This window comes from Vipera berus (genome assembly GCF_964194415.1).
Source record: "Vipera berus genome assembly, chromosome: 1".
Classification (NCBI taxonomy): Eukaryota; Metazoa; Chordata; class Lepidosauria; order Squamata; family Viperidae; genus Vipera; species Vipera berus.
Genome location: NC_138202.1, coordinates 338026459 through 338049485, shown reverse-complemented (window position 1 = coordinate 338049485; position 23027 = coordinate 338026459). Strand labels below are relative to the sequence as shown.

At 40.0% G+C, this 23027-nt stretch overlaps 1 protein-coding gene across 1 annotated transcript; it reads right to left on the bottom strand.

Moving 5' to 3' along the window:
• Positions 1-4930: 4930 nt before the first annotated feature.
• On the bottom strand, positions 4931-22252 carry LOC308659437 (beta-galactoside alpha-2,6-sialyltransferase 1-like; the record flags this gene model as incomplete). Its single annotated transcript, XM_081313038.1, has 6 exons — positions 4931-5064; positions 7011-7288; positions 9994-10168; positions 13941-14042; positions 17046-17143; positions 21637-22252. The coding sequence occupies 5 exons, from the start codon at positions 22250-22252 to the stop codon at positions 7035-7037; spliced, it is 1245 nt and encodes a 414-aa protein (XP_081169164.1). The 3' UTR covers positions 4931-5064; positions 7011-7034.
• Positions 22253-23027: the final 775 nt, after the last annotated feature.

Sequence of the window (23027 nt, the reverse complement as noted above, 5' to 3'; positions counted from 1 at the left end):
TGAACTCTGACGCAGAGCTCTGCCTGCTCTTCTCCTATTTGTAAATACGCAAGGGACAGAATTTGCACTGTGACTTTATGATATATTTTAGTCATTTTGATGAAATTTCATCACCTATGCATCACTAAGGTGAAAATTGACTATACCTAACATATTAGATAAATACAGCATGACACACCTAAATGTATTGGTTTTAAATAACTTTATTAGATTTTAAAATAAAGAGATAAAAACTTACAAGAGCCAATTATAAAGGTGGGATATAAAATAAATAGATAAAGATAGAACATAGACAAAAAAGAATGAAAACAAAAGCAAAAGTGCAGAAATAAAAAGAAATACAAAGAATGACTTTTTTCTTTTACAACAGGTATAAGTATAAAGGTAAAGGTAAAGGTTCCCCCACTGGGACGAGTAACAGGCGCTTACTCTGTTACGCGGCACTCGGGATTCAAACCGCCAAACTGCCGACCTTCTGATTGACAAGCTCAGCATCCTAACCCACTGAGCCACCACATCCCTGATATAAGTATAAATGTACATTAAACATTCTAAGCTACAAGTTTACTCATTTTTCTACTATCTATTATTATTTCTATTTGTCAAAATCATATATCATAATATTTTCTGCTTCACAGAGGGAGCTTACACAATTAAAAGTATTACGAGAATGCAGCCATATGAATTTGGTTAAAAGAGGATATTCTTTGTTCCCTTTCCACAGTATACTTTTGCCAGCAATCAGTTCCAAAGAAATCAGTTTGAGATATTAATGTAGCTCATGGCTGGATAAAATCAATAGTTTCTAAAAGTTTTTTGAGATAGGGGCCTAAACAGCCAGAAGTTAACTCAAGAAACTCAGAAAGATACTGATTTGCAGCATCTAATAGAGCACACCATCTGCCTGAACAATAGTTGCAATAATCATATGAATTTCTTAAGTATTCTTATTAGCTGTGAAAGTTTCAGCAACCTGTAAAAAACAATTATTTTCTTAAAATTGGAAAAAGTATGTTTTCCCTCCTGTTATTATTATTTAAACAACTGACACTTCCTTCTACCCATAGAGATTGAATGCAAGCAGAGTGCCTTTTCAGAATCAACATTTAAGCAATCTATTATTAAAGAGCAAACTAAAAGATCCAGTGATTGTAATAATCACGAAAAACAAATTAATAATACACAGAACATTCAAAAAGCAAAACAATTTCCTGTCAAACTTAAGATATAGAATTTATTTATTATCTTATTCAAAGGGCATCCAAGACTGTGCCAAATGAGAATAAAGTCCTTGAAGTCATATTTCTCACAACCAAAAGCTACTAGACGGGCTGCAAAATTCCGAAGCTTGTTAAATGGCAACAAAAGTATGATGGCCTTACTATAGCCTGCTCACCACCCATTTTAGGGAAAAACTTTCATTCAGAAAAATTGTAAGCCATGTAATAATAATAATAAAAAATAACACACTATGATCAAAAACCCAGATTAATTAATATCCTTGCAAGCTGTTTTGGACCAACTGAAGTATCCGAACTATTCTGGACTAACAGCAGTGCAACAAAGCTGAGATACATTATATTCACAGCTCAGCTGTGGTGTAGCTGAAACTATTTCAAAGCTATAGTTCTGTTATCTGCCATCATTCTGCATCACTTTTCCTCCCAGGTTTTTGACTTTTGGTTATCTAAGAGCTGATTCTGTAAGCTTGATTCTTGCTTTGAAAGCCAGATATGAAGTGTCAAGACTGCTGGATTTCTTTTCCCTTCTCTCCCTCTGTCTCTTTTTTTTTTTGTAAAACAAAAGGGTTTTATTTCTAGACAACCTGCAGGGGTGGGTCTGGGCTGGGTCTGTGGTTGTCAGCCCTTTGAGGCAGACCAGATCAAGAAGCAGACACTGCACAAAGTAATAATGCTACTTTATTGTTGTAGAATATTTTAACAGAGAGAGCCAGTTTGGTGTAGTGGTTAAGTAAGAAATCAGGAAACCAAGAAAGCTAGTCCTGCCTTAGGCATAAAGCCAATTAGGTTACCTTGGGCAACTTACACTCTCTCAGCCCTAGGAACAGGGCTTTTTTTCTCATTGAACGCTCAGAACGGAGTTCCGGCACCTTTTTTGGATGGAACCTGGTAGGGCAGGCAAGGCGGGTTGTATAACATGTGTCAGTTCCGGCACCTTTTTCTTTTACAAAAAAAGCACTGCCTAGGAAGGAAACAGTGGCAAACCACTTCTGAAAAATATTGCCAAGAAAATGGCAAAACTTGTCCAGAATAAGACACAATTAAACAGAAGAAAAAATATTAAGAGAATTTTAAAAACCTGCCCTTTTTAAAGGGCCAATAGGTCAAAGCTGGGCTGTTCTGAATCTGTCTCATACTTTCTATTTTCTCAGGGCTAATAATTGTACATTCTCTGCCAACCCTTTCTCACGGACACAACTAAATTTCCCTATGGTGATTTTCACCTCTTCTCCTCCTCAGCTCAGTTTCACAGGAAGTGAAGACAGTTGTAAATCATCTTCAAATTGCATTTGGGAAGTGAAAATGGAGCTGGGGTAGAAGGGCCTTTGATTTAATCAAGAGTAGAAATTTCCTTGACCAACATAACCAGAACTCACATAAGAGGGATGGTATTAAGGTCACATGAAGTGTTAGATCTGCTTTATACTGCTTTGGCAAGACCACATTTGGAATACTGTGTCCATTTTGGGTAACATGATATAAAAACAGTATTGCAACTCTGGAAAGAGTGCAGAGAAGAGCAACAAAGATGGTTGCTCTAAAACATACGATGAATGGCTGCAGGAAGAGGGATGTCAACGCTGTTAACATCGAATGTTATTGCTTGACATGAGATGAAGAAGTAGCTATTTCATATGTTAAACTTGTGTATTGCTTTAAGACTTGTGTATTGTTTTAGTTTAAAATTGGTGCGAGGGAAGAGTAGGAATTCACTTTGAAGGCCATTTGTCTCTCTAAAGAAGATAAGACTTTGGTGGTTCTTCTAACGGAAGGGAAGCTGATTCTTTAAATTAATTGGAGAATATGATTAATAACAAAATTAGAAATATTGTGTAGTGGGTCCGACGCAAGAGAGACGCCAGCCGGTGTGTGAGTTCAGCTCTTTATTGGAAGGGGAAGTGAACTGGGGAATGAGGGCTACCTGACCTCCTTATATTATTATTATATTATTATTACCTATAAAGCCCTACATGGCCTGGGTCTGGGGTATTTGAGGGAACACCTGCTGCCGGCATCAAACGCCCTTCGCCCAGTGCGCTCCCACAGGGAGGGTCTGCTCAGGGTTCCGCCGGTAAGAGATTGCCGGCGGGTGACACCCAGGGATAGGGCCTTCTCGGTGGGAGCGCCTGCCCTCTGGAACCAGCTGCCGGTGGAGCTGAGGACTGCCCCCGACCTCCGATCATTCCGCCGGGGCCTGAAGACCTGGCTCTTTGACCTCTCGGGCCCAGGCTGAGGAGTAAATTATTTTAATTGGGGTTTTTAATAATACAGGGTTGATTTAATATTTTTTAAATTGGTTTTTAACTTTTGTATGCTTGATTTTTAACTCCCTGTAAACCGCCCTGAGTCCTCAGGGAAAGGGCGGTATATAAATGCAATAAAATATTAAAAATATTAAATATTAAAAATATTATATACCGGGCCAGGTAAGCTAACAGCCAATGGGGTTGGCCCTAGGTTTCCCGCCGAAACTGTCCAGGCCAACGCCCCCTGGTGGCTGTTGCTATGCAGGTGCCTGCATACATAACAAGAAAGGTGGAAAATTGTGTTTAATTATATTGTGCAAGGGGCGGAGATTTCAGATTCCAGCTTCCTTTGAGCAAGCATTTGCCGGTGTATTAGGCTAATAAAGGACTTTTAAGGTAAACAATGCTTCAGAGTCACTTGAAAAGCCCATACATCGGAAACTTGACAAGGGTATATCTAGTCTAATGAAGAGAAGGACTTGGAGTGACAGAGTAGCAGTCTTCCAACATTTGAGGGGCTGTCACAGAGAAGAAGGGGACCACATTACTCTCCAAAGCCCCTGAGCTCAGGACAGGAAGTTAAAGGATGGAAGCTTATCAAGGAGAACCAGCCTGGAACTAAGGAGAAATTTCCTGACTGAAAACAATTAATCAGTGCAACAACTTCCCTCCGGAAGTTGTGGGTGTGGAGATTTTTAAGAAGAGATTGGATAGTCATCTGTCTAGAAGGTTATAGAGTTTCCTGCTTGAGCAGGAGGTTGAACTAGAAGAAGAACTCTGTTATTCTAGATTCAGATCTGGACAATCCTTCTAGACATCTCTTGCAACATTATTAATGTCTTTTGCATGTATAATTTTTTGATGATTTTTAACCTATAAAAGGTAAAGGTAAAGGTTCCCCAGCACATGCGTGCTAGTCGTTTCTGACTCTAGGGGCCGGTGCTCATCTCCGTTTCAAAGCCGAAGAGCCAGCGCTTGTCCCAGGACGTCTCCGTGGTCATGTGGCCAGCATGACTAGACGCCAAAGGCGCACGGAACGCTGTTACCTTCCCACCGGAGTGGTCCCTATTTTTCTACTTGCATTTTTACGTGCTTTCGAATTGCTAGGTTGGCAAAAGCTGGGACGAGTAACAGGCGCTCACTCTGTTACGCGGCACTCGGGATTCGACCCGCCAAACTGCCAACCTTCTGATCGACAAGCTCAGCGTCCTAACGCATTGAGCCACCACGTCCCTATTTTAACCTATAAATCACCCCAAATCACTTAGATAGTAAGATGGGCAGTGCTTAAATTTGATAACTAAATAAAATAAAAACAGTAGGCTACTGTGAATTCCACAAACAAAGAAAAATTTCTTCTTCCTCTCTATCACTTCCACAGAATTCCCTCAGTCATATTTAATCAGATTCATAGGTTTTCCTCCACCTGTGATCCAGCCACTTTCCAGTTTTCTTCATTTTAGCTCCAACATCAAGGATTACAGATTTTTCATGATGCATTTTGTGTTGATTGATGATTTTTTTTACTCTGTTGCCAGCTGCCTTGTTTGTTTTTTGCCCAGCTAGATGGTGCATACCTTTTAAAAATATAAAAACATAAATAACTCTTGTGTTTGTAATAATCTGTACCAGCTTGGCAAGGTATAGCATTGGCTGCTGATTGGCTTTTACATGAGTATGCTAAGTTTCTGCTTGAAGATTTTGCATACTAATCTTTTGCAGACTAGTCCTACCTAACACTTACTTAAAATGAATTTTACTTTCAAATAAGGCTAAATTGCTAAGCTGCTATTTTGGAGGATTAAATACATATAATTGGATCCTGCTATATTTTCCTTCAGAATGAAAGAACAATCTCTCATTTTTCTTATCCTGCTAAGACATAGCTGGCAGAATTCAGAACCCAGAATTAAAGGACCCAGCTCTATCATTGGATTAGGTCTTGTTACCACTCTCGGCTCAGAAATGCAATGTCTCAAATGCCCTTGCAAAAATTGGTAGTTTTATTTCCTTTTAGACTTACATTGAAGGAGCAAATGGCATTAGCTAAACTAAGAAGTTAACACACACTGTTCAACTTTTCTAGCTGTCTTAGGGAAGCAGTTAAAATGCAAGGACAGCCATAATATAACATTTTAATTTAATTTTTAATTTAATAATATTTATATACCGCCCTTCTCCCTGAGGACTCAGGGCGGTTTACAGGGCAGAATAAAATACTGAATACAAACGTTAAAAAGAGATTAAATAATTGCCCATGTTAAAACAGTTGACATAGAATTCTAAAACACCAAGTTAAAAATTAAGACAATAGAAAACCCCATAATAAAACATTATACAGCACTCAGGAAAATCATACTTCCCCCCTCCTCAAGTGAAATCCAGGGTAAACCTTTTGGCCTTCTGAAAGGGCCTGAAGACCTGGCTCTGTCAACTGGTGTGGGGCCCCAATGGGAATGTGTCATTAGGGAAGTGATTAATAGATTAAGACCCACCGCCTTCCTGTGTACCTCTTGCTCCCTTCCTCCCCATCTTTGTTAATTTTAAATCAAAGTGATGTTACTATTGTTTTAATGTTTTCTATTGGTGTTTTATTGATTAATTGTATCCTGCCTAGAGCAGGGGTTTTCAACTAGCGGTACGGGTACCACCTGTGGTACATTTGCACCTGGCAGGTGGTACACGACCATCCTAGAAAAGTGGTAGTGGGGGAGGGAAATAAGCTGGATTGGTGGCAGCACCGCACAAGCCTGAGCAAGAGATGACTGGAGCAGCAGGGCTATCAGGGCTCAGCGGAAGCGCCAGGATCAGTGCCACTTTCCAGCTGATCGGGGCTGTCAGGGCTCAGGGGAAGCACTAGCATCAGCGCCAGGCTCCAGCTGGAGCTTGGCGCCGATCCTGGTGCTTCTGCTGAGCCCTGAAGAAGCACTATTCAGCTGGAAAGCAGCACTGATCCTGGCACTTCTGCTGAGCCCAAAAGAAGCACCGATCAGCTGGAATGTTGCAGCATCTCCAGGGTCTTGTGATTTACATTTAGATGCTTGGCAACTGATTCGTATTTATGACGGTCACAGTGTCCCAGGGTCATGTGAAGTGACCAAAACCTGCTGCAACCACCCAGCAGATGGGGGCAGGGGGAATAAAAACCAAACACCCACCCCCACCCACCCCTGCTGCCAATCCTCAACAGAAATGCTCACAACAATGAAAATCTCGGACAGGAGGAAAAGTGCCACCGGGCGGGCAGGCAAGTGTCTTGCTCGGCTGTGGCTTGGGGGGGTACTTTTTTCAGTGCCATTGTAACTTCGAACAGTCACTAAGCGAACTGTTGTAAGTCGAGAACTACCTGTACTTCATCACTTTTTTCTTTGGTCATTAAGTTTTTGATACCTTGCTAGGCAACTGCTGGTACTTGTATATTGCCATATCCTAAAAGTGGTACAATGAGTGAAAAGGTTGAAAAGCCTTGACCTAGAGTTACTGTATGAGCCCTTCCGTTGCCATATAAAATAGATTGTCTCACCTTACTTCAGACCCTGCTCAGATTTTATGCCTTCTGGATGCAATTGAGGACTTGGAAGCCTGGCAGAGTCACACGACCCCTTTGTGCCAAGTCAGTCTGTGTGCCACGGTTCATGCGCCGCACCAGGTTCTTCTCAAAGAGCAATGGATGATAAGCACCCAGTGTGCAGGCTACATCAGAGAAATTCTGGTAATAGTGGCACTGATGGGATTGCCGTTGAGATGGTAGGAATTCATACACATGGACAAGTTCACATAAGGACATCATTAGCACTGTTCCTAAAGATTGGGGAGAGAATGAGAGAGATAAGGAAATAAAGTGATTAGTACACAAGGAACTCCAGGACTGGGAAGTTCATTACCAAGATCAGATAAGAGTTCTGTCAGTTATGGCTTTCTCTTCATCTGGATTGAAATATTGATGAGATCTCCTGTGAGCATATGCAAAATGACTCTTTCATTGGCTATAGAGGCATCTATAGAATCCAGGATAGGGACGTGGTGGCTCAGTGGGTTAGGACGCTGAGCTTGTCGATCAGAAGGCCGGCAGTTTGGCGAGTCGAATCCTGAGTGCCACGTAACAGAGTGAGCACCTGTTACTCGTCCCAGCTTCTGCCAACCTAGCCGTTCGAAAGCACGTAAAAATGCAAGTAGAAAAATAGGGACCACTACGGTGGGAAGGTAACAGCATTCCGTGTGCCTCGGACAAGCGCTGGCTCTTCAGCTTTGAAACGGAGATGAGCACCGGCCTCTAGAGTTGGAAACGACTAGCAAGCATGTGCAGGGGAACCTTATAGAATCCAATGCTTATTAAAATGATGAATGAAAGGTTATACCATGCAAGCTCCGGTCCTTTTGTTGATATGTACAATATCATGACCAATATACAGTATAAAAGAGATGGTCTGGGTGTGGCTTCGACTTAATTCTGCTTTCACCATTTGAACCCTACCCCGTGCTTATACCTCTGATTAGCTTGGTCCATACAATATGCTTAACTAGATCAAAAATGGGTTAGATTCAGCTACATGTGGAATCTAGCAATAGAGGTGAAATGCTATATATTACTATATAGATGGCAGCAATAATAATAATAATAATAATAATAATAATAATAATAATAATAATAATAATAATAATAATAATAATAATAATAAAAAAGTTGGAAGGGACCTTGGAGGTCATCTAGTCCAACTCCCTGCTCAGGCAGGAAACCCTATACCATTTCAGGCAAATGGCTGTCCAGTCTCTTCTTAAAAACCTCCAGTGTTGGAGCATTCACCACCTCTGGAGGCAGGTTGTTCCACTGGTTAATTGTTCTGTCAGGAAGTTTCTCCTTAGTTCTAGGTTGCTTCTCTCCTTGACTAGTTTCCATCCGTTGCTTCTTGTCCTGCTTTCAGGTGCTTTGGAGAATAGCTTGACTCCCTCTTCTTTGTGGTAGCCCCTGAGCTATTGGAACACTGCTATCATGTCACCCCTCACCCTTCTCTTCATTAAACTACACATACCCAATTCCAGCAACCATTCCCTATATGTTTTAGCCTCCAGCCCCCTAATCATCTTTGTTGCTCTTTTCTATACCCTTTCTAGAGTCTCGACATCTTTTTTACATCGTGGTGACCAAAACTGGATGCAGTATTCCAGGTGTGGCCTTACCAAAGCATTGTAAAGTGGTATTAGTACTTCACTTGATCTTGATTCTATCCCTCTGTTAATGCAGCCTAGCACTGTGTTGGCTTTTTTGGCAGCTGCAGCACACTGCTGGTTCATATTGAAGTGATTGTCTACTAGGACTCCGAGATCCCTCTCACAGTTACTACTATTGAGCAAGGTACCACCTATACTATACATGTGCATTTGATTTTTCCTGCCTAAATGTAGCACCTTACTTTTTTCACCATTGAATTTCATTTTGTTAGATAGCGCCCAGTGTTCGAGTCTGTCCAGATCCTCCTGTATTTTAAGCCTATCTTCTGGAGTATTGGCTATTCCTGCCAGCTTGGTGTCGTCTGCAAAGTTGATGAGTTCCCCATCTATCCCCTCATCCAAATCATTAATGAAGATATTGAAGAGCACTGGGCCCAGAACAGAGCCCTGGGGCACCCCACTACACACTTTTTTCCATGTAGATGCGGTTCCATTGAGGACCACACGCTGAGTATAAAAAATATAAAAGTTGTCTCTGTTTGCTGCCTTTAATGGTCATCTGGACTTTTGCAATTCAAATCTGGTAATCGTAGGCTGGCATATTATGTAAATATAGCAACGTTTTGCTAACCCAGATTTAGTGTGTTATGTGAACTCAGAATAATAGAGGTGGAAGGGACCTTGGAGGTCTTGTCCAACCCACTACTCCAGCAGGAGACCCTATACCAATCCAGACAAGTGGCTGGCCAGTCTCTTCTTAAAAGCACCCACAACTTCTGAAGGCAAGCAGTTCCACTGGTTAATTGTTCTTACTGTTAGGAAATTTCTCCTTAGTTCTTGGTTGCTTCTCTCCTTCTTTCAATCCATTGTTTCTTGTCTTCTGGTGCTTCTTTGTGGCAGCCTCTCAAATATTGAACCACTGCTATATGTCACCCCTAGTTCTTCCTTTCACTACACTAGACATACCCAATTCAGCTATTGTCACTAAATAATTTCAGGTTTACCTCCAACTGCTCCCCCCCCCGGGCTATAATTAGCAGAAAGAGCTTCTTGGGATTAAGGAAGGAATGCCTTCCAGATACTTTTGAGCCACAAAGTCTCAGTCTAGGAAGTCAACAGGACAAGTCTCTTGGCACTTAGGGTTTTGGTTCAGGAAGTTTGATCAAAATGAAGTATGGGACAAGGAATGCAAAACAGTAACTTTAAGGCCACAGGTATGAAGAGAGTGACTATTTTGAAACAGCAAGTGTAGAAAGCAGTTGCAAGCAAATACAAAGGGTGTAATAGTTGAGGCTACAGAGAAAGCATTAGGCTGAATAACTTCCTTTCTTACTTACCCAACAGGCCTGAAGAGGGAGGATTGCGCTGCACCAGCTCATCTGCCCCTCCTTGCACCAGCTCCCAGAGCTCCCACTGTAGCCGAGGATGCAATAGATGGAACAGCTGCCAGGGTCTTTTGGTTCTCAAGGTACGGAAGGGTTCAAAGAGGGGATATTCAGGAGACTTGTACCACTGGGAATGAAAAAGACAAATCTCTCAGGATAGAACATCACTGCCTCGCCAGTTCCAAAGACCGAAGTTATATTTCATCTCCAGGTTTCCCCAAATTCAGTAGAGAGGTCAAGTAGCTGGTAACAATATGATGGCTGCAATAGCACTTTGCTCTTAACCTAGTTGCTGAATTAATTGAATTTCTTGGTGGGTTTACATAGTTATCCCTCCATTTACTGCCACAATTGAGCTCAACATTTCCACTGCTAAGCAAGACAATATTTAAGTGAATTTTGACCCCTTTTACGACAGTTTTTAAGGGAATCACTGCAGCTGCTAAGCTAGTAGCATGGTTGTTAAGTGAATCTGGCTTCCCCATTGACTTTGCTGTCAGAAAGTCGCAAAAGGTGATTGCATGCCCCCAGGACACTGTAACTGTCATAAATACGAGTCAGTTGCCAAGCATCCAAATGTTGATCATGTGACCATGAGGATGCTGCAATGGTCATATGTGTGAAAAACCTTCATGTCACTTTTTTCACTTAATCACTAAATGAATGGTTATAAGTCAAGGACTACCTGGGCTGAAATATAGACATACCAAATGGCCTGAGTTCACAAACATCATAAAACAAAACAATCCTCCTACAAAATTTAACATGTTTTTCAACAATGAAAGTTTTCAAGTTCTTTCCTGAAAGTGGAGAGAGTGAATTTGCAGAGGACTTTTGAAGGCATCTCAGAAGGATAAAGGAATGGAAAAGGTTTTCTCTGCAGGAACAACCCTTTTCATTCTACTTGAAGCCCGTTTTATTTACTTTTAGAAAGAGTTGACATATCTCTTTAATTTAGCTTTTTTAATATCATTTGGATAGTTTTAGTGCTTCTAAAAGTGGGAAAGCACATTCATTCATTAGATTTATATCCCATTTTTTATTTAGAATCTCAAGGCAAAATTCATAGCTCTCTTTTGTCCAATTTTTTACTACAGTGACTATAATGTAAGGCTGATTGGGCCGTTTATTCCCACCCAGATCAAAGTCATCTAGTGAACCTTTATACCTAGGTGTGGACTGGAATTTGGATGTCCAACTCCAACAAAAGGGTCCATTTATCCCTTATGTTTTACCAAATATGATCTTTTTTTAATTGTCCAAGTTGGAGTCTGTAACTCCATTTTCTAACTGTGAGATCACTAATTATGCTTTTGGAAAAAAAGAAGAAATCACATTCATGAAACATAAATTATTTTATGCACCTGCTAAGTTAGAGAAAGCATACGTTAAATTAATATACTTGAATTAGTTCATGTTTTTTATTTATTCATTCAATCAATTTCTATAGCTGTCCAATTCAACCAAGTGACTTTGGTTTTGTCTTTTTCTGAATCTACAGCTGAAGGTCGGTTGCTAAAGGTCAGTTGTAATTAGATGCCTGAGAATAAAATATAATGCTTTGCAAATGTCCAATACTGAGCAGAGTGCACAACAAAGACTTATGAGGTTTCCTTGGTTGCTTAATGTTTTTATGGATTAACATATACAGTGGTACCTTGGCACTTATCATTAATTGGTTCCTGGAGGCACAAAGAGTATCAAAAATGATGAGTACCAAACACATTTTTCTATAAAGAATTATGTAGTGAGTCACAAGGTGGCCGACACCAACAAGTTCTAGCTTGTGCATTAAGTACCAATCAAATGATGAGTACTGGGACAAAATCTTTGCATCAAAATGCATTGAGTACCAAATTTGATGAGTTTCAAAGGAGTAAAGTACCAAGATACCACTGTAAATAAAGATTGTTGTAAGAATAGAGATGTATTATTTAATATTTCAGTATTTTTGTAAGGACACATGGTTTTGGTTAAAAGTCAAAATGATTTTGCAGCAAACGTAGATACACTATATCAGCGGTCTCCAAACTGTCCAACTTGGTGGACCAGCAAATACGGTGGGGGAGGGAATGGTTTTGCATGCGTGTGCACCTCTTTCACAAACGCAGCTTGGTGGACATGCATTTACCCACCACTTCCATGGCCTGGTTTTAAATGGGCTGCAGCCCAGTAGCAGGCCACAGACTGGGGGTTGGGGACCCCTGCACTGTATGATGCAACCAGAAGCATGGATCTGGAAATTAAAGTATCAAAGACCAAGATAGTTGTATTTTATATAAATGTCTCTCCACTATATTCACCCAGATAAACACATTTCCACATGTGTTGGCCTAAATCTATGTCAATTAAAACTCTGGCCAAGTTTGGTTTCATTCCAATCCAACAGAAAGGAAATAGTACTTATATCTAGGTCCATTTTCAATCACCATACAGTTCATTTATTCTGTTCATCTATTCTGTTCTCAGTGACTCTGGATAGTTTACAACTGAAAAGTAAAAAGCTGCAAAAGACTGCTTCTATATACCTCCAATGGAAAAAAAAATACTTAGGAGGAACAAAGAACACCATACTTCATTCTTTTTCTATAACTTGTTGAATCTCTCTAATCCCCTACAGAAAAGGAACATTTCATACCATAGTGTCATATTTTTTAAATTAGACTTTGGACCTGATTTTTTTCATGCTTGGGTTTATTGTTTTTAGGATAACAATCTATTTTAAGTATTATGTTGGTGTCATGTATGTATTGTGGGAAGAATCCAGAGAAAGAAATATTTGGGGAAATATTGAAAAGACAGAATATATTTCCCCAAAGGACTTTAAAGGCAGAAACCAACCCTCCCACAAGTCTCTCTGCCCCAAATAGAAACCAGATCTGCAGAAATGCAGATGTGATAATCTTGTCAAAAGGATTGGAGCCAGGAAATTTGGATTAGAAAGAAAGATCCCGAGAATCAACAATCCCTCACACCAAAAATCCAACAGTCATCAGCCACAGCCCAAGGGAAGCAGGATATGATCTTTGAAACATAACAGGATTCACCTACCACCATCAGAATACCAGAAAGGCACACTCAGACACAGGTCAAAGTTCATGCCACAGGAAGAACTCCAAATACAAAGCCCAAGGGAGGTATAAAAGGCCACCACTCCCTGTTACATGTGGTCAGTTTTTCCAGAGCCATCTTTCTGTCTGGCTCTCCTCTTCACTAAACTACAACCTTCTTTCTAAAGCAGTCTCCATGTTGTTAATTCCCAGCTTGGACTGGGCCCTGATGAAGATTTTTCTTTCAACAGTATGTATGTATGCACAGATCCCTTTCTGTCTCAGACTACAGATATTAAAGAGACTATGTTCATACAACATAGACAATTGTTGTCAGGTAGTCCTCAACTTATAACAGTTCATTTAGTGACTGTTCAAAATTACAAAGGCATTGAAAAAAGTGACTTATGACAGTTTTTCACATTTACAACCATTGCAGCATCCCCATGGTCACATGATCAAAATGTGGACACTTGGCAGTTGACTCATATTTATGACAGTTGCAGTGTCCCGGAGTCAAGTCACCTTTTGTGACTTTCTGACAAGCAAAGTCAATAGGGAAACCAGATTCACTTAACAACCATGTCACTAACTTAACAACTGCAGTGATTCACTTAACAACTATCTCAAGAAAGGTCGTAAAAGGGTGCAAAATTCAACTCTCTCACTTAGCAACAGAAATTTTGGGCTCAATATTTTGGTTGTAAGTAAGGACTACCCGTATATTATAGCTTAAGAAGTTTGCCTGGCTCACACAAGATGCTACAATAACATTGGGAACCACAAGTTACCCCAGCCCCATTTTAACCTAGGCTAGCACATAATGTGATCCTAACTAGAGAATCTCACCTCTTCTAGATTCCCAGGGTAAGGGGCTGGATCCCATGCAACTAGCGTTCCCTGGGCATAGAGTAGTCCATCTAGAAAATGCTGCTTTGGAGAAGTCATCAGCTGTGAAGAAGAATGTGAATGAGAACATTTTTTTACCCACACATTCAAGTCAACCATGCAGTTGTGAGGAAAATAATCTAGTGACATTCATGGCAAGCCTGGCCAATTCATCAGAATAAGCGTACTTCCCCTTCATTTAGAAATAACTTAGAAACAATCAGAAGAATATCCTACATTTTGCAAGAATTGCCCAGAAGCACCTTATATATTTGCATAGAGTAAAGGTAAAAAGTAAAGGTTCCCTCGCACATGTGTGCTAGTCGTTTCCGACTCTAGGGGCTGGTGCTCATCTCCGTTTCAAAGCCGAAGAGACAGCGCTTGTCCAAGGACGTCTCTGTGGTCATGTGACCGGCATGACTAGATGCCAGAGGCGCACGGAAAGCTGTTACCTTCCCACTGTAGTGGTCCCTATTTTTCTACTTGCATTTTTACGTGCTTTCGAACTGCTAGGTTGGCAGAAGCTGGGACAAGTAACAGGCGCTCACTCTGTTACGCGGCACTTGGGATTCAACCCGCCAAACTGCCGACCTTCAGATCGACAAGCTCAGCTTCCTAACCCACTGAGCCACCGCGTCCCTCATTTGCATAGAGGGAGAGCCCCAAATGTCAGATTCAGCTTCCTTTGTGATATACATTTTTTCTACCCTTTCATAGTTGTGCTGCTCCATTCTAAGCAATTTGCCCTAATTCCTTTAGTTGAGAATGCTAAATGCCGACATCTTCACATTGTACTTTGCAGATTTGCTGGAACTCATTTGACTAGGTCCAAATAACATTCATTCAACTTCTCTTGGAACTCCTTAAGGTAATAATTAATACATATTCTGAAGGCTGCTATGCTGATAATTTTCTGGCCTTGATATTTGACTTTGAACTATGGGTTGGATTCCAGGCATATTCAGCAAAATGCCAGGCAGAAATAGAGAAAACATCTCAGCACTATCTCCCAACAGTCCACCTTATATTGAAAACCACTGCTATAGTTTCAGAGGAGAAGATTTTTTTTAGAACAATGATCAAAGATCTATTGAAGAATATCAAAATGCAGCTAGTGAAGAATATCAAAATGCAATACTAACACCAGCAGCATTCATGACCTTAATAGCAATAAAATGTAAACTATCTCAATTATGATAAAACTTAAATGTATTTATATGAGTCCTATGCAGTTATATTTGGCATTAAATTGGAATTAATACTGTAATAAATCAATTAATTGATGGTGAAGTAAATGTTGAGTTTCATTTTTTCCAATTTTTTTTATTAAGGATTAAAAATGAAAAAAATAAAAATCAATACAAAATTTGCAAAATAGAAAAAAAGTATAAGAAAAAAGAAAAGTACAAAAAAAGAAAGAAGAAATATTTCTTCCTTCTTCCCAACAAGTAAAAACAATTTTAGTAGCTTATCTCCATCTCTAAATACAAAGTGAATGTTGAGCTTCAGGCATCCACTCTTGATATGTGAGACATAAACATCATCAATGACTTCTCACAAATACCTTAAATTATAAGAGGTTTTGGCACAATAGTGACAATGGTTGCATGATCAAAGTCCTGACCCTTTTTAACACATGTATGTGTGCAATGCATGCAAAAATGGGCAGGGTTTTGATCATGCAGTCAAAGCCACCATCGTGACTTTTCTGACTGCTTTATACCCTTGGATATGGAAATTTTAGCCTCTGTTACTTAATTAAAGATTATGTATTGGGATCATATTCTAATTCTTTTCAAATAGCCAGATCAAGGTTTATATTAAAAATGATTAAGGGAAAATTAGTAGAGATGGGTTTGAAGCATCTGCTCATGTAGGTTAACTCCAGGTAAAGCAATCTTTACAGTGATGGAGAATCTCTGCCAGGTTTCAGGAGGTTTTATAACCCCACAGTAATCCCAGTAACCTAGCAACCAGATCCCAAACCACAAGCCTTGCAGGTCTCTCCTTATATCAGCTAAAAACAAATGCAGGTAAGTGAGTGATAGCTCTCAGTGCCAGAAGGAAAAATCAAGCACAGGCAACTGAATCTGGGCCTCTATTAGAGAAAGGCTGGATAAAACCCCAAACTTGTCCTTGAAATCATGGCATCTCTTAAATGAGTCATCTCAGTTGGCCTTTGGATGAAGGGGTTTCTGTTTCAGTAATGATGTCTCATTGAAGGATCCGGAGGATGATAGATTGATACAAGTCATGTATTCTTCCATAACTCTCTGTGAAAGCTTTAGGATATAGAAACTTCACTGTGGGAAATCCAAATCAAGACAAGGAGGAATTTCCTGACTGTGATCACAAATAGCCTGCCTCCTAGAGTTGGACATGTACCATCACAGGAAATTTTCAAGCAAAGGTTGAATAGCTTATTTGTTTGGGTTAGCATAAGGATTACTGCCCTGGGCAAAGAGAGGGACTAGAACAGTGTAACTCAAAACTTGGCTTTTTTAAAGAAGCATAGACTTCACATAGACTTCAATTTCCAGAATTCTCCAGTCCACATACTGAAGTAGGAGACCTCTAAGTCTTCTGGAGTAAAAGACACCTGAAATCTTCTAACCTAATGACCCTAGGCACCTCACTTTTTCCTCTCAAGACAAAGTAATGCACATTCTATCTTGTAATTAAAGGTATACAGTGTAATTTGCCTACTTCTGTCATAACAGCTGGGTCTGTAATTGTCTGTAATTGTCTGTAATTGTCTATAATAGGTCTGTAATTATCTGAATCTGATTTTATATCTTTCCTATATATTGATATATTTGAGGACAGTTAGCCAAATATATTGAAGTAACAATGTAAGTTATAAAATATGATGCATATGAAAATGGCTAGAACTTCAATCACATTGGTACCTGGCCACCATCTTCACTTTTTTGACTATCTAAGGATACCTCTGATCTAATAGTGTAACGAATTGAAGCCACTGTGTTTCGTGGCAAACAAATGAAATTAAACCATTGGATTTTCTCTGCCTCAGCTCAGTCTGGCCCTCCAAAGTTTATTACCAACCTGGGAATTCACAAGGCGGACTGTTGTTTTTGTGCCCACATCATGTTCATAGCCAGCAGTTGGGGCTCCATTGAAACGAAGAACAGCATCATGGGCATCTGAGAAAATGAAAAAATAAGGGTAAGAGAGAGTAAAAGTAGGTAGATCCGATCCCTAGGTCATCCCTCCCTGATCTGGCTTTATTTTACAATAACATTCCCTTTCTCAGAGCAAGATGAGGTGGAGAAAACAGCCACATTGCTGATGTGGCCTGACCTCCTTTATTCAATGTCCCTGCTAACCAGAGCTACATTAAAATCTTTGCAAGCCCTGGGGCTTGCATTGCCTTCTTCCTAGGGTTGAGAGAGAGAGAGAGTAATTAGGCAAGGTCACCCAAATAGTTTTTGTACCAATGTCAGAATTAGAACCTGGGTTTTCTCAATCTTAATCAATCAAGTTAACCACTAAACTAAATTGGCTGTCCCATGTGTATGCATTAGTGTTATGCGTGTGGGGGTGCATTAGAATTCTTTTTAATATGTTCTTTGTAAACTCATTGTGCTCATTGTTCCATTTATAATTCACATTTGGCTAACAATCTGGTTTTTAGGTTATGAAGCCCTGATATACAATAAAACAGGAGGTGGGCACAATTGTCGCTATGTTGTTACTAGTGTTGAACTATGTTAATATATATTCTGTTTTATATCCATATGGTTAATATAGATATATAATGCTGCATGAGTACCTATATGAAAAGTGGAGTATCTGAGACTCACTCAAAGCAAGCCATAGAGGCAGAATGAATTGTCCAGTGATAGTTTCTCGAGGATGGAATGGAACAAATATTTCCAAGAAGTTAATGTTTGTGTCATGTAAAAAATACAAGCATTAAGATTTTTAAAACTACAAGAGATGGTTCTTAAACATGAAGTGGTTCCCATAATGAGAGAATTGATACTTTCAAGTGAAGTGGGATGAAACAATGGTACTCAAGTGGAAATGTAAAAGGAGACATGAGAAAAATGCTACAGTGAGATTGGTCGAGCCTTATTGGAAGTTATGCAAGTGGATGGGAGCTGTAATTTCAGAGCCATCAAATAAGTTGAAATATTTTGCATGGTGGAACTCAAATCTAGTTTGGCTAGCTAGATATTGCATTGGATAGTTTGCTTAGGGTGTCTATATGTGAGGCAGTAAAGCTTTTAGAATAGGAAAGGAACAAGAAAAGTAACAAAGCTTCATTTGTGTTGTGAGTCTCTGGAGAAGTAAAGACAACAATTGGTCCTGTTACACAGAATTTCTCAAAACTGTTAAGTGCCATCTAACCCAGAGGTCCCCAACCTTTTGGGCACCAGCGACTGGTTACGTGGTAAGAGATTTTTCCGTGGACCAGAGGGGGCATGGTTTTAGGTGCTGCCTGCATCCCGTGGATGGGGCTTTGCTTGTTTGTGCGGACCGGTTGCTGGCATGCTGCAGCCCAGTACTGGTCCACGGACCAGGAGTTGGGGACCCCTGATCTAACCTACAGTTTTTAAGTGTCTCACCAGACTGAATGACCATTTGCTGAAGCTGCTGTTTTCTCTACTCCTCCATTCACCACAGAATTTGGAACTCTTCCCAATCTATGGGCTGAGTATGTAACTCTCCAAACACACTCCCATCCATCCTTCCCGTTTGTTTATTCTGCCCACAGTAATATTCAGAACAGCTTCAGGAACTCCACAGTATTGATAATGTGCCAGTTTGTATAAACTTATTGATGTTGTTTGTATGTTGAGGATTGTTACTAGAATCTTTTATTATTCTGTATCAGAATAAAACCCTTTTCTAAAACTTTCCTCGTCATTGGTCCATTCTTCTGAGGAAAAATCAGGGATTGCAATGTCTTAACTGGACAGGCCTCTTCTAAAGAAACTCTAGAACTATCATGGTATTCACTAGACACCTGTCTCTTTAAACTCCCCCCCCCCTTTCACTATTGTTTCTCAGTGGCAGAAAAAGCACACTTTTTCACTTTATCCCCTTGCGACTAGAAGGAGCTGCTTGCAGATTAGCCTGCTGTCTTCAATTAACTAACCTTGCAAATTTTTCACCACCCACAGCCTGTTCATACACATTGCCAGGGCTGTGAATTCACACCACCTACCCAATACCCTTGACAGCTTTCCAGCCCTCAAAAAGTTCTAATTTTTCCTGATCAGTTTGCAAACATGATTTTTCCTTCACAGCAAGTTTATACATCCTACAATATAACAGACAAGAAAATGATAATACAACACTTGTCCACCCTAGATCACCAGGACCAGATGGACTACATCACAGTTCTGAAAATGCTGGCAGAGGTCATCTTGGAGCCATCAAACCATATTTTTAAAAGATCCTGGAGCACCGGAGAACTACCAGATGACTGGAAAAAAAGCTGTGGTGGTTTCCATCTTCAATAAAAAGGGGGGGAAATGATTCCAGGAAACTACAGACCAATCAGCCTGACATCAATACTTGGAAAGATCCTGGAAAAGATAATCAAGCAACGGATCTGCGAACACCTAGAAGCAAGCAAAGCTATTACAAGAAGCCAACATGAGTTTATCAAAACCAGATCATGCCAAACAAATCTTATTGTATTATTTGATAAAGTGACTAAATTAGTGGATTAGTGAAATGCTGTGGACATAGTATACATGAACCTCAGTAAGGCATCTGACAAGGTAGTCCACAATTTATTTGGTAAGATAGAAAAATGTGACATAGACAGCATCACTACTAGGTGGATTCATAACTGGCTGACAAACTGCATTCAATGTGTAGTCCTCAAAGGAACTAGACCTATATGGAGGGAAGTATGCAATATCCCAAAGTTTGTTTTAGGTCCAGTACTCTTCAACATCTTCATAAATGATTTAGATGACAGGATAGAAGGGGAATTCATCAAATTTGCAGACTACACCAAGCTAGGGAGATAATCAACACTTTTGAAGATAGGCTCAAGATCCCGAAGGATCTTGACAGCCTTGAACACTACCTAACAAAATGCAATTCAGTGGTGAGAAATGTAGGGTTTTACACTTAGGCAAGAAAAACCAAATGGTATATCTGGCTCAACAGCAGCAATTGTGAAAGGGTTCTAGGACTCCTAGTAGACAACCACTTAAATATAAGCCAGTAATGTGCTGCAGCTGCCAAAAAGCCAAAGCAGTCCTAGGCTGCATCAACAGAGGAATATCAAGATAATGTGTCTTAGTACCACTATATAATGCCTTGGTAATACCACACTGCATCCAGTTCTGGTTACCATGGTACAAAAAAGATGTTGAGACTCTAGAAAGAGTGCAGAGAAGAACAACAAAGGTGATTAAGGGTCTACAGGCTAAAATATGTAATGCAGGAGCTGTGCATGTCTAGTCTAACCAAGAGAAGGATTGGGGTGACATGATAGCAATCTTCCAATATTTGAGAGATTGTCACAAAGAGGAAGGGGACAACCTATTTTCCAAGTACAGGAGGGCAAGTTAAGAAGTAACAAATGGAAACTTATCAAAGAGTGATCCAACCTAAAACTTTCAACTCTAGTATTCTGTATATTTCTCAAATATTTGTTCCACTTCTTTTAGACTGGCAGTGTATAGGCTGTTTCTATTTTCCCAGTTGGAGTAACATGATGTGCATCAACATATCCCCTTCAAAAGACATTGGTCCTAGTTTGGGCACACTTTGCTGCTTCTGGACCTAGCTATATATTTTGAAATATTTTATTTCTCAGAATATTGCCCAAATTCCTACCGATGGTAGTGGCAGTATCATGGTTTGGACCTGTTTTGTGCCTCTGAACCAAAATGGCACACCAGTCACTAAAAGCAAAGATTCAGATTTTATCACATGCAAATATGGAGCTTTGGATGATTGTCCTCAATAAGTAAGTGAACAAGAATAATGTTTTTATGCATTTATTTAATTGGGTTCTCCTTATCTAATTTTAGGACATATTCATATTTATGCAGAAATATATTCACAGCCATTATTAAGCACTAGATTCACTTAATAAAAGAAAGAAACCAATAATCTTAACCAAGCTTAGTGTATTGTGCAAAAGCTACACGAATCTTTACCTATTTTGCCACAAAAGCTCATGGGAAGACAATCACAGATTCACTTTAACTGGTTAAGTTAAAAAAATCCCAATACATGGATGAAGAGTTTTAATTATAATGATCTAACTAGTGGTGTATTAAAAAATAATAGTTTTGATATTGAATCCTGGGTGGGTGGGTGCGTGGGTGGGTGGGACTTAACAGGAACTGGGAGTATCCAGATCAGAAAGAATAATCCCAAAGAAATGAGAATGATTTTCATCATCCAAATAGCAGTGAGCTAGAAACAGGTTTTCTATTCTACGCGTAGAACAAGCTAGAAAGGAAAGATGGAGCACCTACTGCAATATACATTTGTATTCTTTGGCTCTTCCATAAAAAGAAGATAATAACATTTTAATACAACCATGAAATATAGCATTTGTTTAAGAAGAATATATTTACCAACTGTATAGGGAAGATTAAGTAGACTGAGTCACAACCACCCCATGGGAATATTTTATTTTTCCTTTAACACTCACCAATCTCATTGCCCAATCCTGAGCCCAACATGGAGCCAGCCGAGCTCACAACTGCACATGTCTTCAGGTGACCAAGATCTTCTGCCAAACTCCTCTGAGGCAGCATATCTCTCCATTCTGGTTCTGCAAAGGGTCCTTCATCACTCAACACAGTGGACACATTCACATGGCTTTTGAGCTGGCACAAGAGGTCCATCCCACTTAGATGTTGATTGCCTGGGTGCAGCCCAGCACCTGAGGGCACATGATACTTGTTCCTTGTTTGATAGTTCTGGAAGATTTGTTTAAGACGAGGGCTCAGTACTTCGGATGAAAGCTTTTTCTGCCACACAGGCCATGGTAAGGGCTGTGCTGGGAGGATGGAATGAGATATCTTCCTGAATTGTAGAAATCCAGCAAGCACCTTCTCAAGACGTTGCCAGAACTTCTTGATTCTGGAGAAGAAGGAATCTTCTGTCAGAGTCTGTGCTGTAATTTCTAAGTTCCGGTTGACTGATCCAGCAGCCAAGAGGAGCTTCAGAGTTTTGTTTCTCTCTGAGGAAATTTGGATGTCCTGGAAGACTGTTCTCGTAAAGTTGGAGGGCACTCCTGGGTCACGGGAACCCAAATGCAGCATTAGCCTTGACTGTAGGCAAACTAAGCTCAGTATAGTCAGACATAGCACAGCAAAAGTCAGCCAAATGCGGTTTGTCCCCCACTTCCAAGGTGGTTGTGCACACCATAAGGTATTCCCAGACCTGTGGAGAGATGGGCAACACAAGGTCAGCCAATCTTGATTAGCATCTGATTGGTTCTACTACCACAATATGTAGCATTGGCTGTTTCTATAATGTCACTTTAATTACAAAATAAATTATGATAAGAAATGACCTGCTAAAGCAAATGAGAAAAATTCATCTCATCTGAAATCTAATATTCCAGTGGCCAATCAGATCGTTCCAGAAAGCCAACTGTGGAAGAGAAAGTGAAAGTGTCAAAATTGCAGCCCAGGGACTATACGTGACACAGCATCATCAATCTGGGGGCCTCCAGAATGGATGTAGCCAAAGAAAACTATTGTTCCTCTTCTTTTTGCATGTTTGAGAATTTAGGGAAATAAGATACAAAATGGATGTCATCAGCCTCACAGATATCAAAGGTACATATTTCACTTCCACCATAAAAACAGCACTAGGATCTGCTTACTTTTGATTTACAAACTTCTACATGCAGTGCAAAGTCAAGAGTGGTCTTTGAGCCAACTGATATGAACACATCTCTAGCATGAATGGAACTACCTTTTCCGGACTGATTTTCTGCAGTTATATATTTTCCATATGCGCATGTTGATTTCAGTTAACTAAAATGGCTAGATTTGCATGTTCTGTGTCGTTTGAAACACACTGCCATAT